At 42.4% G+C, this 16,013-nt stretch overlaps 2 protein-coding genes across 2 annotated transcripts in view; one reads left to right on the top strand and one right to left on the bottom strand.

Moving 5' to 3' along the window:
• Positions 1-5,511, top strand: part of slc12a4 (solute carrier family 12 member 4) — a 40,422-nt gene extending 34,911 nt beyond the window's left edge. Inside the window, exons 19-24 of the mRNA XM_080756968.1 lie at positions 78-247; positions 729-860; positions 1,680-1,787; positions 3,287-3,474; positions 3,970-4,103; positions 4,629-5,511. Of these exons, the coding sequence (XP_080613094.1) occupies positions 78-247; positions 729-860; positions 1,680-1,787; positions 3,287-3,474; positions 3,970-4,103; positions 4,629-4,720 (824 nt within the window). The 3' untranslated portion in view covers positions 4,721-5,511. The remainder of the gene's footprint in view (positions 1-77; positions 248-728; positions 861-1,679; positions 1,788-3,286; positions 3,475-3,969; positions 4,104-4,628) is intronic.
• A 4,175-nt stretch (positions 5,512-9,686) lies between these two features.
• Positions 9,687-16,013, bottom strand: dpep2 (dipeptidase 2). Its single transcript, XM_080767023.1, has 10 exons — positions 15,866-16,013; positions 15,192-15,318; positions 14,156-14,285; positions 13,293-13,443; positions 12,715-12,784; positions 12,089-12,265; positions 11,403-11,487; positions 11,215-11,290; positions 10,691-10,826; positions 9,687-9,922 (listed from the first exon to the last, which is right to left on the bottom strand). Exons 1-10 carry the CDS (start codon positions 15,988-15,990, stop codon positions 9,707-9,709), a joined length of 1,293 nt encoding a protein of 430 aa, XP_080623149.1. The 5' UTR covers positions 15,991-16,013; the 3' UTR covers positions 9,687-9,706.

Genomic DNA, 16,013 nt, shown 5'->3' with positions numbered 1-16,013 from the left:
TACATGGCTGTACAGTACAGACAAAAAGTTGACTCACTACTCACTTCCTCCCTGTGTGTGCGTCCCCTCCCTCCCAGACACGGTGCGATGCACCACAGCCGCCCACCTGGCTCTCATGGTACCCAAGAACGTGTCCTTCTACCCCAGCAACCACGAGCGCTTCATAGACGGCAACATCGATGTGTGGTGGATCGTTCACGACGGAGGCATGCTGATGCTGCTGCCCTTCCTGCTCAAACAACACAAAGTAAGAGGAGGTTCTTAAACTGCTGAAGATTATTTTGTCATTTTTTCCTGCAATGATAAGCATTAACAAAGAATACAAATATAAAGGAAGCAAAGAAGAATAGCAGCAATAGCTATTCTATTTCTAGTTTATGTGTTGGTCCTTCAGTAGCACACATTGAGGTTAAAAAAAGTGTCATGTGCCAGTGTGTCAATGCGTGCTTGGACTAACGTATGAACTTCTGACATATTTGACAAACTTGTCGTACAATTACTGCTATTCATCTTTTTTCTTCCCTTATCTTTTTACTTTGTTACTGTTGTTATTGCTGCAAAACTGTGGAAACAAAACAAGACAATGTTTACAGACAGCTTATCGAGAGCACCACACTGACTTTTCATTGTGAATTATCATATATTTTGTATCTGAAGAATACACAACATAACAACATGGAAGTGTTAATTTATCATCATTGACACTTTGGTTTGGGATTGGGTTTCAGGTTTGGAGGAAATGTAAGATGCGTATCTTCACCGTGGCCCAGATGGATGACAACAGCATCCAGATGAAGAAGGATCTGGCCACCTTCCTCTACCAGCTCAGAATCGAAGCTGAGGTAGAGGTGGTGGAGATGGTAAGAACCGTCCTTTCTGTTAAAGTATAAATGTATTATTGGCATAAAACTGTTCTTAAAGTACCAAAATGAAAGTACTTGTGCAGAAAGTCATGCGACATGTTTTGAGCTTGTAGGGATTGGGCTTGTAGGGATTGTAAATACATAGGGATTAATGCATGTTTTGTAAAACGGTAATGATAGAAATCCACAAAGTAACTAGTGGAGTACAATATTTGCCTCTGAGATGTAGTGGAGTAAAAGTAATTAACAAATACTCCAATAATGTAAGATAAATCCTCAAATTTGTACTTAAAGTATTTCAGTACATCTACTTAGTTAATTTCCACCACTGAATGCACCTGTGTATTCCTGTACACAGGAATAAACTGTACAGGAATTTGTCTTCATTAACAGGTGCATAATCCACACTCGTGTCACAATTATCACTCACTAGAGCAGTGCAATAACACATCTCTATGTTGATAACTCAATACAACATTGCAATTATTGTCCTTGACAAAGCGCATAAGGTGTTTTGCGTAACTTTAACTTGCTTTCTTTAAATACACTAAGAACAAGTATTTACCTTTGCATGTAAGTGCATCAGTTTTTGGTGTCACAGTAGTGACATTTTTCTTTTTTTGTATTGGAGGGGCTAGCGCCTCTCCAAACAAAAAAAGTCAAAATATGGATACTGTATACAAGGTTTCTGCCCGACAGCCAGGATATGATAAAAGTATTATAGAGCCAGGCTTAAAATGGCAAAATATCAAGTAATTTGCAGAAAGAGTTGCTCCTCAAACATTTAACAAATGGCTTCTTGTTGACTCTTCCCAGCATGACAGTGACATCTCGGCTTACACCTATGAGAGGACCCTGATGATGGAGCAGCGCTCCCAGATGCTCAGACAGATGAGGCTGTCCAGTGCAGAACGAGACAGAGAGGTGACTCAATAATATTGCAGATCGACTTCTGGGCTACATGTGATCGACTCCCACAGTGAAATAAATTGGTCTCAACTAGGGATGTCCCGATCACGTTTTTTGCTCCCGATCCGATTCCGATCATTTGATTTTGAGACATACCGATACCGATCTTTCCCGATCCGATCTTTATATTTATACTTATGCCATATCACAATAGCAAATATCCTAATGTATATGTCACTCATACATTATGATTATAGTCATTGTACAGTAGTCTGTTGTGTTGCCTTTCAATTATTAAAAGGCAAAATGTGACTACTACTTTTATTAGAATGACTGTCATTGTGTTTTATTTTTCTTTCTATAAAATAACGATGTATAGGTGAATTAGAGTGAATACAGTTCTACAGCTTATATAACTGAAGTCAAGTTAAAACTCTTAAAGAGTATCTCTCTCATTCAGAGAGAGTACTACAGACACCTATGCCATCATGCAAGCGGGGGTTGCATTTCCTTTGTTTTCGTCATAGGTGTCTTTCACGCCTCTGAGTGTGACTAGTCTTTGTTTGATGATCTCTGACTGGGACCAGAAGGAAAACAACTAGCATAAACACAACAGTTTTTACAAAATCTCATTGCTTATACATCTTTCTTTGAGATTTACATTAGACAATAAAAAATCCGATCTTTTCTCCCCGATTCCGATCTTTTGAAAATTATGAGATCGGAGCCGATTTCCGATCACCCGATCCAATTTTCGGGACAACCCTAGTCTCAAACCATTAAAACATTAACGTATTCTCTTGATGTTTACGGAACATTGTAAGTGTATTTAAAATAGTTAAGTTGTTATCCCATTAAGATCTAGCCTGGCATGGCCAGACTAATATCACTATTAGTCTGGAATCTGTGTGGAACCTGCATTTACAAGGGCCGGTGATAAACCCACCCCATATTTGCGTAATGGGCCCTGATTGGTTCCCCACAACTTCGGGGGCAGCCAAATCCAATCACAACCGAGAGGGATCAGATTAATCAAAGCAAGTGCACTGGCAGATCCATCTGGTTTCCAGGCTAATTAAGACCACCGGGAAAGCCTATACGTTCTTATACCTTTAAAGCACCTGTGTCATTTTAGATTTTCTGAAAACATATGTTTTTTGATTTTTAGATTATTGTAGAGTGTAGATACACAAGGCAATTTTATTTGTATAGCACAAAACATCAAGCAAAGGAAACACAATAATAAAATGATACAATGACAAGGATATGGGAATATGTCAGGAAAGCGGTGAAGAAAATAGGAGCCACGCTACGTAACCACCCCGACATTCATACAGTAGCTTCCCATCCAAATATGACCTACCTGTTGTCATTTGTCACAGCTCACAATGTGACAGCGGCCTGGATGGTTTTCTGGCCGTATGAGATATGCGCTCATTGTCCTGTTCCACGGCAGTTAACATTGCATTCAAAGTCACTCTGGAGAAAAGAACAGTTTGCTGTGTTCTCTGCAGGCCCAGCTGGTGAAGGACAGGCACTCGTTGGTGCGTATGGGCAGCCTGTACTCTGATGAAGAGGAGGAGGTGGTGGAGCCTCCTCCGGAGAAGGTCCAGATGACCTGGACCAAGGAGAAGTGTGAGGCAGAGAGGAGAAACAAGGCTCACGCACCAGAGAACTTCAGAGAACTCATCAGTCTCAAACCGTGAGTCTGTCTGGTTTCCTCCTATGTATTCTTTTTAATCACTAGGTGATTTAATTGTATTTTATATGAAGTGATTTAAATGACTGGACTTTGAAGTAATCAGTTTGACAAGGAATTATTCTTCAAAGCTGATGCTTGTAGATTGATTTCTTAGGTAAAAGTCAATAGAGTTATAATAGTAAAAGGTGCTCCTGGATCAGACGGGATAACAAATCAGATTAAAACAAGAAAATGACTCTCAGTCATAACTTCCAGGTGCATGCTTTCCCTTTTGAGGGAAAGCATGCACAACTGAACCCACTGGGAAGTTTTATCTCAGACTTTTTTTTGCATCCTCCTCAAAATAGAATCACACGATTCAGCAATTTTACCATTTATTTACTATAAATGCCTTGAGCTCAAGGACATCTTAACATCTCACAGGTTTTTATACTGTTGACTTCTGTCACTGAACATGCATCTTTCTTTCTTTCTTTCTTTGTGCCCATCTGGCAGAGACCAGTCCAACGTGCGGCGGATGCACACAGCCGTGAAGCTGAATGAGGTGATAGTCAACAAGTCCCACGACGCTCGCTTAGTTCTGCTCAACATGCCCGGACCCCCACGGAACACAGACGGAGATGAAAACTGTATCCTTTGGCACATTTACAGGAAGTATAAACAAATGCACATGTTATTATTTTATGGGGTTTACAATCGAAAACTCATGTTAATATGCAATGATGGTGTCTAAATCGTGTGCCATGCGATTGCCATGTTTTGCTTCCAACCACACATTACACTGCTGATTTTATTAATGAGCAATCAAAGGGGTGGCAAAATGAAAGGCACTGTAAAACCCTTATGTACGTCAGAGACTGTCATAGATACACTAACATACTGCTGTAGGGCTGCAACGATGAATTGTTTTTTAGCAGTCATTATAGGAAAATTAAAATCACAGAGATTGTGGAGAATTAGGAGAGGAGACCTCTCAATATTGTTTGGCATAGTGGGTGGTTTTAGAATCTGCTATGTCCTTTCCCAAATATGTGTGGGCAAGATAGCAATTTTAGGGATAATGCAACAACACTGCCACACCTCCAGGCGCTAATATTGGAGTCTGCATAATGTTGCCATTTTTCACTGTGGTTCTTCCATAACTTTTGGCTCAGATATGGAGTTCTTGGAGGTGTTGACCGAAGGCCTGGAGAGAGTGCTGCTGGTCAGAGGGGGAGGCCGGGAGGTCATCACTATATACTCTTGACCAACTACAAGCCACTATAAGTGGGTCAACAATACTTGGCCTTGACTACACTCATTATGCCACTGGACAGAAAGGGACAGTGTTCCAGACAGTTGTGGACTCTGGGCCAGGATTCTTACAAGTTTATTCCTTTTTTTGTAGCATACTGGTGAACAATAGGGGACCTGACACACATTTGCCATTCTATACCTTTTTTCCCCCTGAAAAGATGACTTCAAAACCCATTCATTTCATTGTGTGAACCCGTCAAATAGAATTTCACTTGTCAGTATTTTCATTGTGGTTTGAAGAAAAGACCGTTATCTGTTATCTAGTCACGAGAAGCAATCTTGGCTAGGGCACATGTATAGTTACTGCAATGGTTTTCAAGTGTTGCCAAATTTAGAACCTCAAACAGCTCTTGATAGCTAGTTTGTATTTATTTTATTATTTATTTTGTCAGTTTTCCCCAATGAGAGAGGCTGGGAACACGGGGCTGTAGATAATGAACAAAAGGAATAAAATATGCTCTGCAGGTGGCACAAATTTCATAAAGGTCTGTAAATGTCGATGCCAGAAGTTATCAAGAGATTTTTTTTAAAGGTCAATAATTTATGGTTGTTTTGTATTGGGCAGAGTTTTATTGTCTATAGGAAAGAGATTTGTATACGAATATGTGAATTATTACCTTTGTATAATAGCTATTTTTTGACTGTCTGGAGAAGTACAATCCAGGTCACCATAGAGTACAGTATAGGAAACTACTGTATGTTTTGTATGACTCAATAAAACACGGAAGGTTATCAACATCATCTGACTTTCATTTTTCCAAACAATCTTTTTTAATTAATGAGCTGAAATCAGACAATGTAAATTATGTTATAATATAAGTACATTTTATTTAGGTCAAATAAAGGATTAAAATGCAGTAGTTCAAAAATGCTGCATGTAACTTACCTCCCTCGAATATACCGTAAGTTTTCTTTAACCATATTTTATACTAAGTCGTACAACGGTGTTGCATGAATAGCGACAATCACAATGCTATTTTTCGTGCTACATTTTCTACAGCAGTCTAATTGGACCTATACCTCAATATTCTCTCGCCATCATGCTGTGATAATGTTTTTGCCTTTTGTCTTTAGATGAGATTGATCATGAAAACTGATCAGCAAGCTGAAGAGGCTGTCCACTCAGTCCTCGAGGAGAACAAGAAACAAGAAGTAAATATCTCTGTAGTCAGTTTTATGGCTGCATGAATGTTGATGCATCATTCATTTGTAGCACTGACTAACTCAGTTTTGCGTTGTCTTTGATTTGCTGTCACCATGGGCCCCAAGTTAAGTTAGTGTGCTGCATTATTTTACACACTAAAGTATTAAGAACAAATATTGGCATTTTGTTCTTTTTGCTAAGACTAACCACTAACCACTTTAGCACTATATTGGTTGTACATCAAACAGCGAAAACAGCCAATTTACAACCTCACAAATCGCAATACGTTAAGGTTGTAGGTGGCTTATTTTCTCAGAATGCTCATCTATTCCCGAATGATATACTATTTGAAGATCCAGATCAGTGGATACAATCCAGGTTTTCTAAACAATAAAAATAGCAATATCAACAGGAAGTTGAAATTTTTATTGAAATGGTACGCCATGCTTCTTCACTCGGAAGTTGCCCTTTTTATTTGAATGGCATTGCGAATGATGTTCCCGATCTCTACATCGCCATTGACTGAGATTGTGGCAACAGAGATAAACAAAGGAAGTCACCAAAAGTACATCATTCAAGAATGCATTATTCTTATAGGATAGTGCAATCAATTTATTGCACGTAAAACTGACTGTGTTAGTAGATATGTATATCCACAAAGGTTGGCCTATTCAAAATCCCTGGGGATGTCATGTTTGGAGCTGATGCCCATGCCCTCATGCTGGGACTGGATCTGCTGACTGACGCTGTCTCCATGGGCCCCAGGGTAAGGTCTTGTGCTGAATTGATTCATGAGCTAATGAGTTAATGTATTGTATTAAATGTAAGGAGAAATATTGACAATTTCTTGTTTCAGTCCACTTCACATGATCTATTTAGGGCCATAGGGATAAAGTGGTTAATATGTTGTGGTGTCATGATGGCCGACAGACATATGTTTGTGTGTATATTGTATGTACACACATACTACTGAAACAGCACTCGATCCTCGCAGACACAGAACCACTCTACTGCCTCCATCTATTTAATCATCATTAATCCTTTTCTGCGGCATTTGATGCAGTCACATTAAGAACAGCACACAAGTGGTTATCCTACTCCTATACTTGACTGGTCGCTTTGTTGGAGAGGTTCGCTCTCATCACCCCATAACCGTCTACTGTCTAGTCCCTCAGGGGTCAGTCCTTGGCCATCTCTATTTTTGAGGTGCCTAGCCCCTCCTATATTCAGTTATAGTGTAGATCAGGGATACTCAAATAGATTTACCTGTGGGCCACATTACAAAAATGGCAAGGGGCCAGGGGCCAGTAGATCAAATTACGACATTAATGATACTTGATAACTTCTCTCTTTCAATTGCTTTATTTTCGCAAAATGTATCAAAGTACAATGTGCATGCACACAATATGTAAATAAATAAATGTGTTACATTTTCTTGCATAAACACAAAGAGCTGTTTCCATAACTGCACAAATTATTGCACATAACATGAGTAGCTGTTATAATAACATAATAACATAACATGAGTAGCTCTTTGCCTGCCTGCCTGTCTGTCTGTCTGTCCATGAGTAGTTATTTGTCTGTCTGTCAATGAGTAGCTGTCTTACTGTCTGCCTGTCTGAGTAGCTGTCTGCCTGCCTGTCTATGAGTAGCTGTCTGTCTGCCTGCCTGCCTGTCCAATTGTCCATGAGTAGCTGTCTGTCTGCCTGTCTGAGTAGCTGTCTGCCTGCCTGCCTAATTGTCCATGAGTAGCTGTCTGTCTGCCTGTCTATGAGTAGCTGTCTGCCTGCCTGCCTAATTGTCCATGAGTAGCTGTCTGTCTGCCTGTCTATGAGTAGCTGTCTGCCTTCCTGCCTGTCCAATTGTCCATGAGTAGCTGTCTGTCTGTCTGTCTATGAGTAGCTGTCTGCCTGCCTGCCCAATTGTCTATGAGTAGCTGTCTGTCTGTCTATGAGTAGCTGTCTGCCTTCCTGCCTGTCCAATTGTCCATGAGTAGCTGTCTGTCTGTCTATGAGTAGCTGTCTGCCTTCCTGCCTGTCCAATTGTCCATGTGTGTTGTGTTGTGTGTGTGTGCTTTTAGCACAGGGTGTGTGATGCGTCAGTGCAGTAGTACTGTGTAGAAGTGCTTGTAGTTAGTGCATGTTGCATGCTGCTCCTGCTTGCTACTCTCTGCTTTCAGCTACTGCCGTCGGCTAGCCCTCCTCGCGGGGGGTGAAAAGAGGAGCTGAGTTGCGTAAGTCTCCTCCTGCCGGTACACAGCCTCTCCACCACCAAGACTCCTGCAGTGCCTCCTCGTGGCCACACACGGATATGTGTCCTTGCGGACACCAAACTAAAATGCAGGGGATCTCGGAGCAGCAGTGGGCCCCAGAGGTGAGGTGTGCAGGCCCACCGGTGTGTGGACACGCCCTGGCACCTTACCAACCACTGCCCCAGTTATGGGTAAATAGCATGGGCAGGTGGAGCTCATAGCCGAGGCAACCCACCTAGGAGAAGGACACTCCGAATTAAAACCAGGACTGTGAGGAGTTGCGCCCCACAGTTCTTATATAGCATTGTAAAGTCAACCATGGAAAGTCTAGTCATTTCAAAACCTATACTTCCAGCGGCGGGAGTCCGCAGGAGCCTAGCAGCGGACCGTAGTGCTGGTCCTCCCCCGGGGGGACAACATGACGATTGGACCTTAAACCCGCAAGGGAGGGTTCAGTCCGAAAACAGCACACGGTCTAATGCAATCTTGCGTTGCAGGAAACCATTTATAATGGGAACCTTCAACGCATGCACGGTCAGAGAAGATGGGAGGTTGGAGGAGCTCACACACTGTGCAGAGAGCAGAGGAGTGGAGATCCTAGGAGTCCAGGAGCACAGAAGGGTGCACAATGAGATCACCATCAAACACTGCAGGGTTGAGAGTTACACCTTCGTCACCTCCTCGGCATGGAGGAACGAAGCCCAGGCAGCAACCGGAGGTGTGGGCCTGCTGTTGAGCCCTAGAGCACGTAAGACACTGCGGAAAACCCACCGATTCTCAGAGCGGATCCTCATCGCCGAGTTTAGTAGCAGTCCAGTAACAACCATCATGGCAGTGTATTCACCCACCAACGTGGCGTCAGTCGAGGAAGCGGAGAAGTTTTACAGGGACCTAGCAACGGCAGTCCGAAGCGTCCCGGCACACAATTTTCTTGCGATTCTGGGGGACTTTAACGCGAGACTCGGACGAACGGACGCGACATACACTTTCCATGAGGACACAAACCGGAATGGAGCGTACCTTGCCACACTACTCCAGGAACAAGAACTACTAGCTGCAAACACCATGTTCAGAAAAAGAATGGGCAAAAGATGGACCTTCCAGGACCGGCCCACCGGTATGAGACGTCAACTAGACTACATACTAGTGAGACGAAAATGGAGGAATTCCATCTTGAACGCGGAACCCTACAACACCTTTAACTCTGTGGGTTCTGACCACCGGGTGGTATCCATGAGAGTGCGACTTAGCCTCAGGGTCCCCAAGCCAAGCCCCAAGATCCGGCACGACTGGAAGGCATTCGCAGCCGACCCAGGCCTGCAAGCCAGGTACACGGAGGAGGTTAGGAGGCGCTTTGGGCAGCTGGACAAGGGAGCTGAGCCCAGCAGCGAATATGAGAGATTTGTTGTTGCGAATGAGGAGGCGACCAGGCTGTGCGTGCGTGCGTGAGAAAAAAAACTAAAAGTTACAAATCGATTGTTGTGTGTACTCGGAATACTATAGCTAATGCATTACACACTCATTTCAACAATCACTCCAAATCACACAAGTGCAAACAGGTTGGCAGTCAGCAGCAGAACCAAGGCCCCTACAAGTGGCCTCATGGGACCAGGAGATCCAGTAATGCAGACCGAGGAGGTGGCACTCTTCTGTCCTCCCTGGTGGGGACGTGTGAGAAGCAGCCTGCAGGGGTTCTGAACCTCCTCCAGGGGTATCTGCACTTCACTAGGCAGGCTCCCAGTCAGAGTATCACGCACCTGCATGGGGAAACATTTGACTGTAAACCTTTTTTATTTTATTTTTTATTGACCCAACAACAGTGTCTTTTATTTCAGTGTTAACTTTACAGGGAAGAGAAAGGCTGTAGTTTGGAATCCCCATCAATGGTGTCAAATTTCTCAAAAGGACACAATGCAAGTACTGTACACAGAATGGCGCCATCTAATAATGAGTGAGGAATCAGGATCAATTATATGTTACGGTTGAAATGTATGTTCTTTCGCTGTGTGTCATGTCATGGGACAAATTGATTACAGGTAGCCTACCAAGTAATCAGGGCTATTTTATTTTGTCTCTGGGGAGACATTTGTCTTGGAGACAACTATGGACCAGCTGCACCCAATACAATAAAATACAATACAGCACAATACAAAAGACACACGGTGAAGCAACACCTCACATACATTTACCCTACTACCCTACAACATAATATATCACCATTAATATCACTGTTCTATGAAAAATGACTTTAGTTTGAAATAATATACTAAATTCCTAGAATGGATACATTTTTACAAATTGTCATTCTACTGCAGGGAACTGTGTTTATAATCCAGCTCATGACCTGTTCCATGGCTCCAACACCTCTTTCACCACTGCAATATCTAATAAAGCAGAATGGCTTCAAGAAAATAACCTTTTAAAAGCTTAATGATACGTTAAATTACTGATAAAATATGGCGCCGTACTGTACATCCAGCCACATAAAACAACTTCATATAAAATACGTCGGCACTCCGGCTCACCCTCTCCACCTCCTCGAACACTCGCAGGAAGTTGAGTCGAAGGACACCAGCCAACTCAGACTCTGACCAGTCCCTTCGGAGGAGTTCTTGGATCAGGGTGGGATACTTGGACACATCCTCCAGCCCCAGAGGGAAGCTGCAAAGTACCACAGACATGTCAATATTACATAATCACCTGATCACAGTATAGCTAAAAGCTTAAATAAATGGCCACTCTCACAACAGTGACAGGAAAGTTCCAGTTTCCTTCCAGTGGTCTGTCTTGTCTTGTCACTGTGTCTCCATATCGTCACTGTCGAGATGAAACTTATGTCCATATTTCATCTTTTTAACTGCATTAATTAATGCCCTGTTGTTTGACAAAAGTGATGACAATATCCTACAATCTGGCAACTTGTTGGCAGCTTTTGAAACCTTTTTTAATTGATAAAGACAAATGTAATTCTCAAAGTAGGGACACCAGGTTGAAAGTGGTTAAGTGTATGATGTTTGGGCATTCTTTTCCAATTAAATTATATACTTACTTAGTAGCGCCTTCATAGTCTCCTCCAATTCCTATTGACTCAGCTCCAATCAGCTTCCTAATGTGGTCAAAATGGTCTGAAAGACACGATGGGATTACATGGCAAACCTGTAAGCTCATTAGAAATAATCTCATACATAAACCTAACATACTTAATCATAATAATTACATCATAACAGTTTGACTCACCAGCCACAACTGAGACGTTCGCTTGGCCCTTGCAAGCAACAAATCCACTGTAGAGATTCACCATGATCAATCCCTGATTCTTTTTCTGAAACAACAACACAGGAGAATCTACTGCATGCACTGTGTGTGTGTGTGTGTGTGTGTGTGTGTGTGTGTGTGTGTGTGTGTGTGTGTGTGTGTGTGTGTGTGTGTGTGTGAGAGCGAGGGTAAAAAGGAAGAGGAATGTAGATATGTAAAAAAACAAGATTAAAAGTCAGAAATTACTGGAAGTTGAAGGGAGGGTGTGTGTGTGTGTGTGTGTGTGCGTACTATAGTACAAGGCATGCATTGGCACCCGGCCCTCACCACTTACAAGTCATCATTCTCTCTATTATTGCACGATTTTAGCTTCAAGCTGAATTGATCAATGATTTCATTCAACCCCAACGTTCTTCTCACCAGTGTGTGTGTGTGAGAGCGAGGGTAAAAAGGAAGAGGAATGTAGATATGTAAAAAAACAAGATTAAAAGTCAGAAATTACTGGAAGTTGAAGGGAGGGTGTGTGTGTGTGTGTGTGCGTACTATAGTACAAGGCATGCATTGGCACCCGGCCCTCACCACAAGTCATCAATCTCTCTATTATTGCACGATTTTAGCTTCAAGCTGAATTGATCAATGATTTCATTCAACCCCAATGTTCTTCTCACCAGTTGATGCAGTAGCCGGTCGGGAACATTGCGGCTGTGGTTGCAGATGGAGTAGGCAGAGGAGTGGCTGAAGATGACCGGAGCCTTGGAGAGCCTCATCACAGCACTAGCCGTGTCCCAGGAGCTGTGAGAGAGGTCCACGATCATCCCCAGTCTGTTCATCTCCTCCACCACCGCCTACAACACACAGTCACACACAGTTACGCGCATTGTCGCAGTATGGAAGAAAGACATTTCACTCCCACTGAGGACATTACAGCAGCCATGTACAGACTGGGACAAACGTGCATTTATATAGCACCTTTATCCAAGGCGCTTTACATAGATTGTGCATTAATTCACCCATTCACACACACATTCATACACCGATGGTGGCGGAAACCATGCAAGGCACCAAACAGCACATCAGGAGCAATTACGGGTTCAGTGTCTTGCTCAAAGACACTAACTCTGGGGGAGCCCAGGTTCGAACTAGCAACCTTGCAGTTACCATCCAGCCACTCTACACCTGAGCCACCGCCGCCCTAACCATTCAGGGCATGTAATAGGCAAACATTCTTGTTTCTTTGTCACAAATTCAGCAGACCAACGTGGATACAAAAGCATTGCTAAAAGATTGAACTTACCTTACCAAAGTGTGTCAGGCTGTTGTTCTGCCTTTGATATAACTTGTACGTAGTTGAGGAGGATTCAGCCCTGTCATGACAAGGAGCACATTACTCATATGCATTACGATATGGCTTGACGAACATTTACGAACTTTGGTCTCCTTTGTAAAGGATGTACATCTAGACCTGAGGCTGATTCTAAAAACGCCTTCTAAAACCCAATCAACCTAAGAATTCTGAAAATTTTCAAATTTGTATTAAAAACTCTAGATGCGACTGAGGAATGCCCATCGTCTTCAGTTTGTTGTGAGAATCTGTACTGTTGTCGACTTTACCAACCAAGTGTAGCTTAGTTATTTTCCAACACAACAGTTCGGGGGAAAGAAATCAAATACATCCATGATACCATCGTGTGTGTGCAGTTGTGCACAGGCTACCTCTGTGTCTGTACGTACATCTTTACAGGTATGTGTGTTGCACAATTTTAGTTATGGACATTTCATGGTCCTTACACCCATAGTCAACTATTTCCATTGTGTGTAATGTTATGAGATTAAAATAAAGCATAGACAGCATACAAAATGTATACCCCTTACCAGGGTGTATTGCAGTTATGACTGAGGGCCATGGAGCGAACACCCAGCTGGTAAAACATACGCAGGGTTGGCAGACTGCTGTCGATGGAGTGGCCTCCCTCAATACTCATCAGACATGCTATCTTATGTTTCATCTCTGTGTCTTTCAGTCCTGCCGGGAACGAAAGGCAGACAGACAGACACAAACACACCATCATGAGCGGAAGCACTAGTACACATAATACGGAAAAGAGCTATTATGTCTGAAGTTCCATGCCAAGGCACTTATCTCCCAAAGACCTCAGCACTAAGCTTTTATGCTGGAAGTTTGAACACGAACTGCAGTCGGATGTGGCTCTGCATACAAATGTGTAACCTCCCACGAGAGTGTGGTGCATAGAAGGAAATTATAGACAGTGAATCTGAACATCACACATTTGTACAGTACTAATAGTAATATAGCCATTAGACCAGAATTTTTGAATGTTGGTAAACAAATGGGCATTTCCGGATAGAATGTCTATGGGCGTTTTCACAAGATAAAGTAAAGTGTTCAGAACATTTGCTATGTCTAGTTTGTCAACCTGTGGATATTTATTAAAAAATTATATATTTCTAATAGTCAATACGACACTGCATGCCTGCGTTATCTACTGGCAAATAAAGTTTAGTTTGTGGTGATGTCATGATGATTCGGTCTAACTCTTGCAGTATGAAAAAGTTATAGAACATTTTGGAATGGCCTGACGATGTGGAGATTTTGTTTTGTACGGAAACACGTCCTGATGCGACACATTGTGAGCTTGTAGATCAGCTATTTTTGCCCGACATAGGAATGCCATGTTGAAAGTGGTTAACCTTTACTCTACTGGAGTCTACTTTACCCTGGGCAGATGTGACCAGCTCTAGGGCTGGGTACTCGGTGCACATGCGTCTGACAACATCTATTTGTTCCAGGGTCAGCCTCACTGCATCCTTCTCCTGGGCCCCACACAGCACATAGACTGAAAACACCTGACAATAGTGCAGAACAATCATGTAGGAGAGTGGGGAACACAACAGCATGTTATGTGGTCACAGCAATAATAGAATGGAGATGCATGGTTATTACGTGACTCAGTATGCATAGTTCTATGGAGGACAGACAGAATGAAAGCGCCATTACAATTTGAGTGCCCGTTTTTAGCGGACATTAAACGCAGCGCGGTGAAATCAGCCCTCAATTGCTTCTGACAAACATACTAGGGGCGAGGCTTTCCTCACTTTGAGTGGCACCGAACGCAGAACGTCGTCTTTCTGACAGAATTAGCAGTCTGGTAACTGTATTTCTGACACAATTTACCATCTGATTAATGCATTTCTGATAGAAATACAGTGTGATAAATGTATTTCTGAACCCTAACACTAACTCTAACCTCACAGACTCTGTCACGGTCTAAAACATTAATTTATTGCGAAAAATAAGGGCTTTAAACCTAGGAGGTGTCGATTGAAAGTTGAGTCTATAGACCACTATGCTACAAGGCAGTCAGCAAAACAGCTTTTCAGCACGTAGTAGAAGATGACAACGCCCACCTCATGTAAAATAAATAAATAAATACTAATAAAAATAATAAATAATCCCTGTCCCCTCGTATTTCTGTCAGAAGCCATTGAGGACTGATTTTACCCTTTTGCACATTAAACCCATCCAAATTCATAATTGTGGTTCATGTTCAATACCCTACCCGGTCACCTACCAAATCTTTACACCTTACACTTTATTGTATCTTAGCAAATTATGAATAATCTATACTGAGTGCCACTCAGAAATTCTGATTAAGGGTCCAAACAAATAAACACAACAAAGCTTTTCTGAGCCAATCCTAGTTTGCGTTTATGCCTGGTCTTCAGTCAAGAGTGAAGGATAAATGACAGTACCTGAGCTTGAACGTGCCCTGTTTGGAGGCGGCTGATGTCTGTGGCCACTTTGCTGACATTATGAAGGTCAATTTGACTCAGACGATTGTTATGAAGGATCCTCAACTGCAGGGCAAAGTCATTGTGACTGATAGACAGGTGGAAAGAAAGATGGACAGACAGACAAGAAACAGGCACTGTGTGAGTTGCTTAATTTGTGTGGGTGGATACTCTGGGGGCAGCGGTGGCCGAACGGTTTGCGGAGCGGTCTTGATATCTGAAGGTCGCTAGTTCGTATCCCCGGACCGGCACGTTAGAATTACCACCGCTGAAGTGCCCTTGGACAAGGCATTGAACCCCTACCATGAAATGTTCTATGAGCAGGGCCTGGCTGTAAACAAGTTCTTGAGTTTAGTCCAGTTACCCTGGGTAAACATAGTACCATTCCTTTCCTTTCTGACTATAACTGTTTTGAAAGGAGAATTTGGACACATTGTCCATGTCCAACCAACCAGACTAAGTAATATAATTTGTGGCACTTAGATAGTTAGATTTAACATGGACTGAATTCTAATACTGGTAGTGGTAGCCTACTGTAGTACTGGAAATGATTAGACCTAATATGTTTAGAAGTATACATGCATAAGATATACTGTGTATATATATATACTATATAGAGATGTAGCTTGGTTTACCCATCAATAAGTGGAAATTTAGACATTAAGTCTCGCACTCTGTCTCTGTCTGAATATCCAGATGCAGTACTCAGGAAGGAAAGCAACAATAGGATCATCATGAAGCCACGACAACCACAAGTCATAAATAGAAAGTGATTGCGTCAGT

This window comes from Protomyctophum bolini (genome assembly GCF_963924005.1).
Source record: "Protomyctophum bolini genome assembly, chromosome: 1".
NCBI lineage: Eukaryota > Metazoa > Chordata > Actinopteri > Myctophiformes > Myctophidae > Protomyctophum > Protomyctophum bolini.
Note: the sequence above shows the minus strand (reverse complement) of the source record. Positions and strands in the feature narration are given on the sequence as shown.

Coding starts and splice junctions, on each gene's coding strand:
- dpep2 (XM_080767023.1), bottom strand. CDS start 15,990: ATGACTTGTGGTTGTCGTGGCTTCATGATGATCCTATTGTTGCTTTCC. Junction 15,319..15,865: donor AAATTTCCACTTATTGATGG/GTAAACCAAGCT, acceptor CCTGTCTATCAG/TCACAATGACTTTGCCCTGC. Junction 10,827..11,214: donor GACTATGAAGGCGCTACTAA/GTAAGTATATAA, acceptor GGTACTTTGCAG/CTTCCCTCTGGGGCTGGAGG.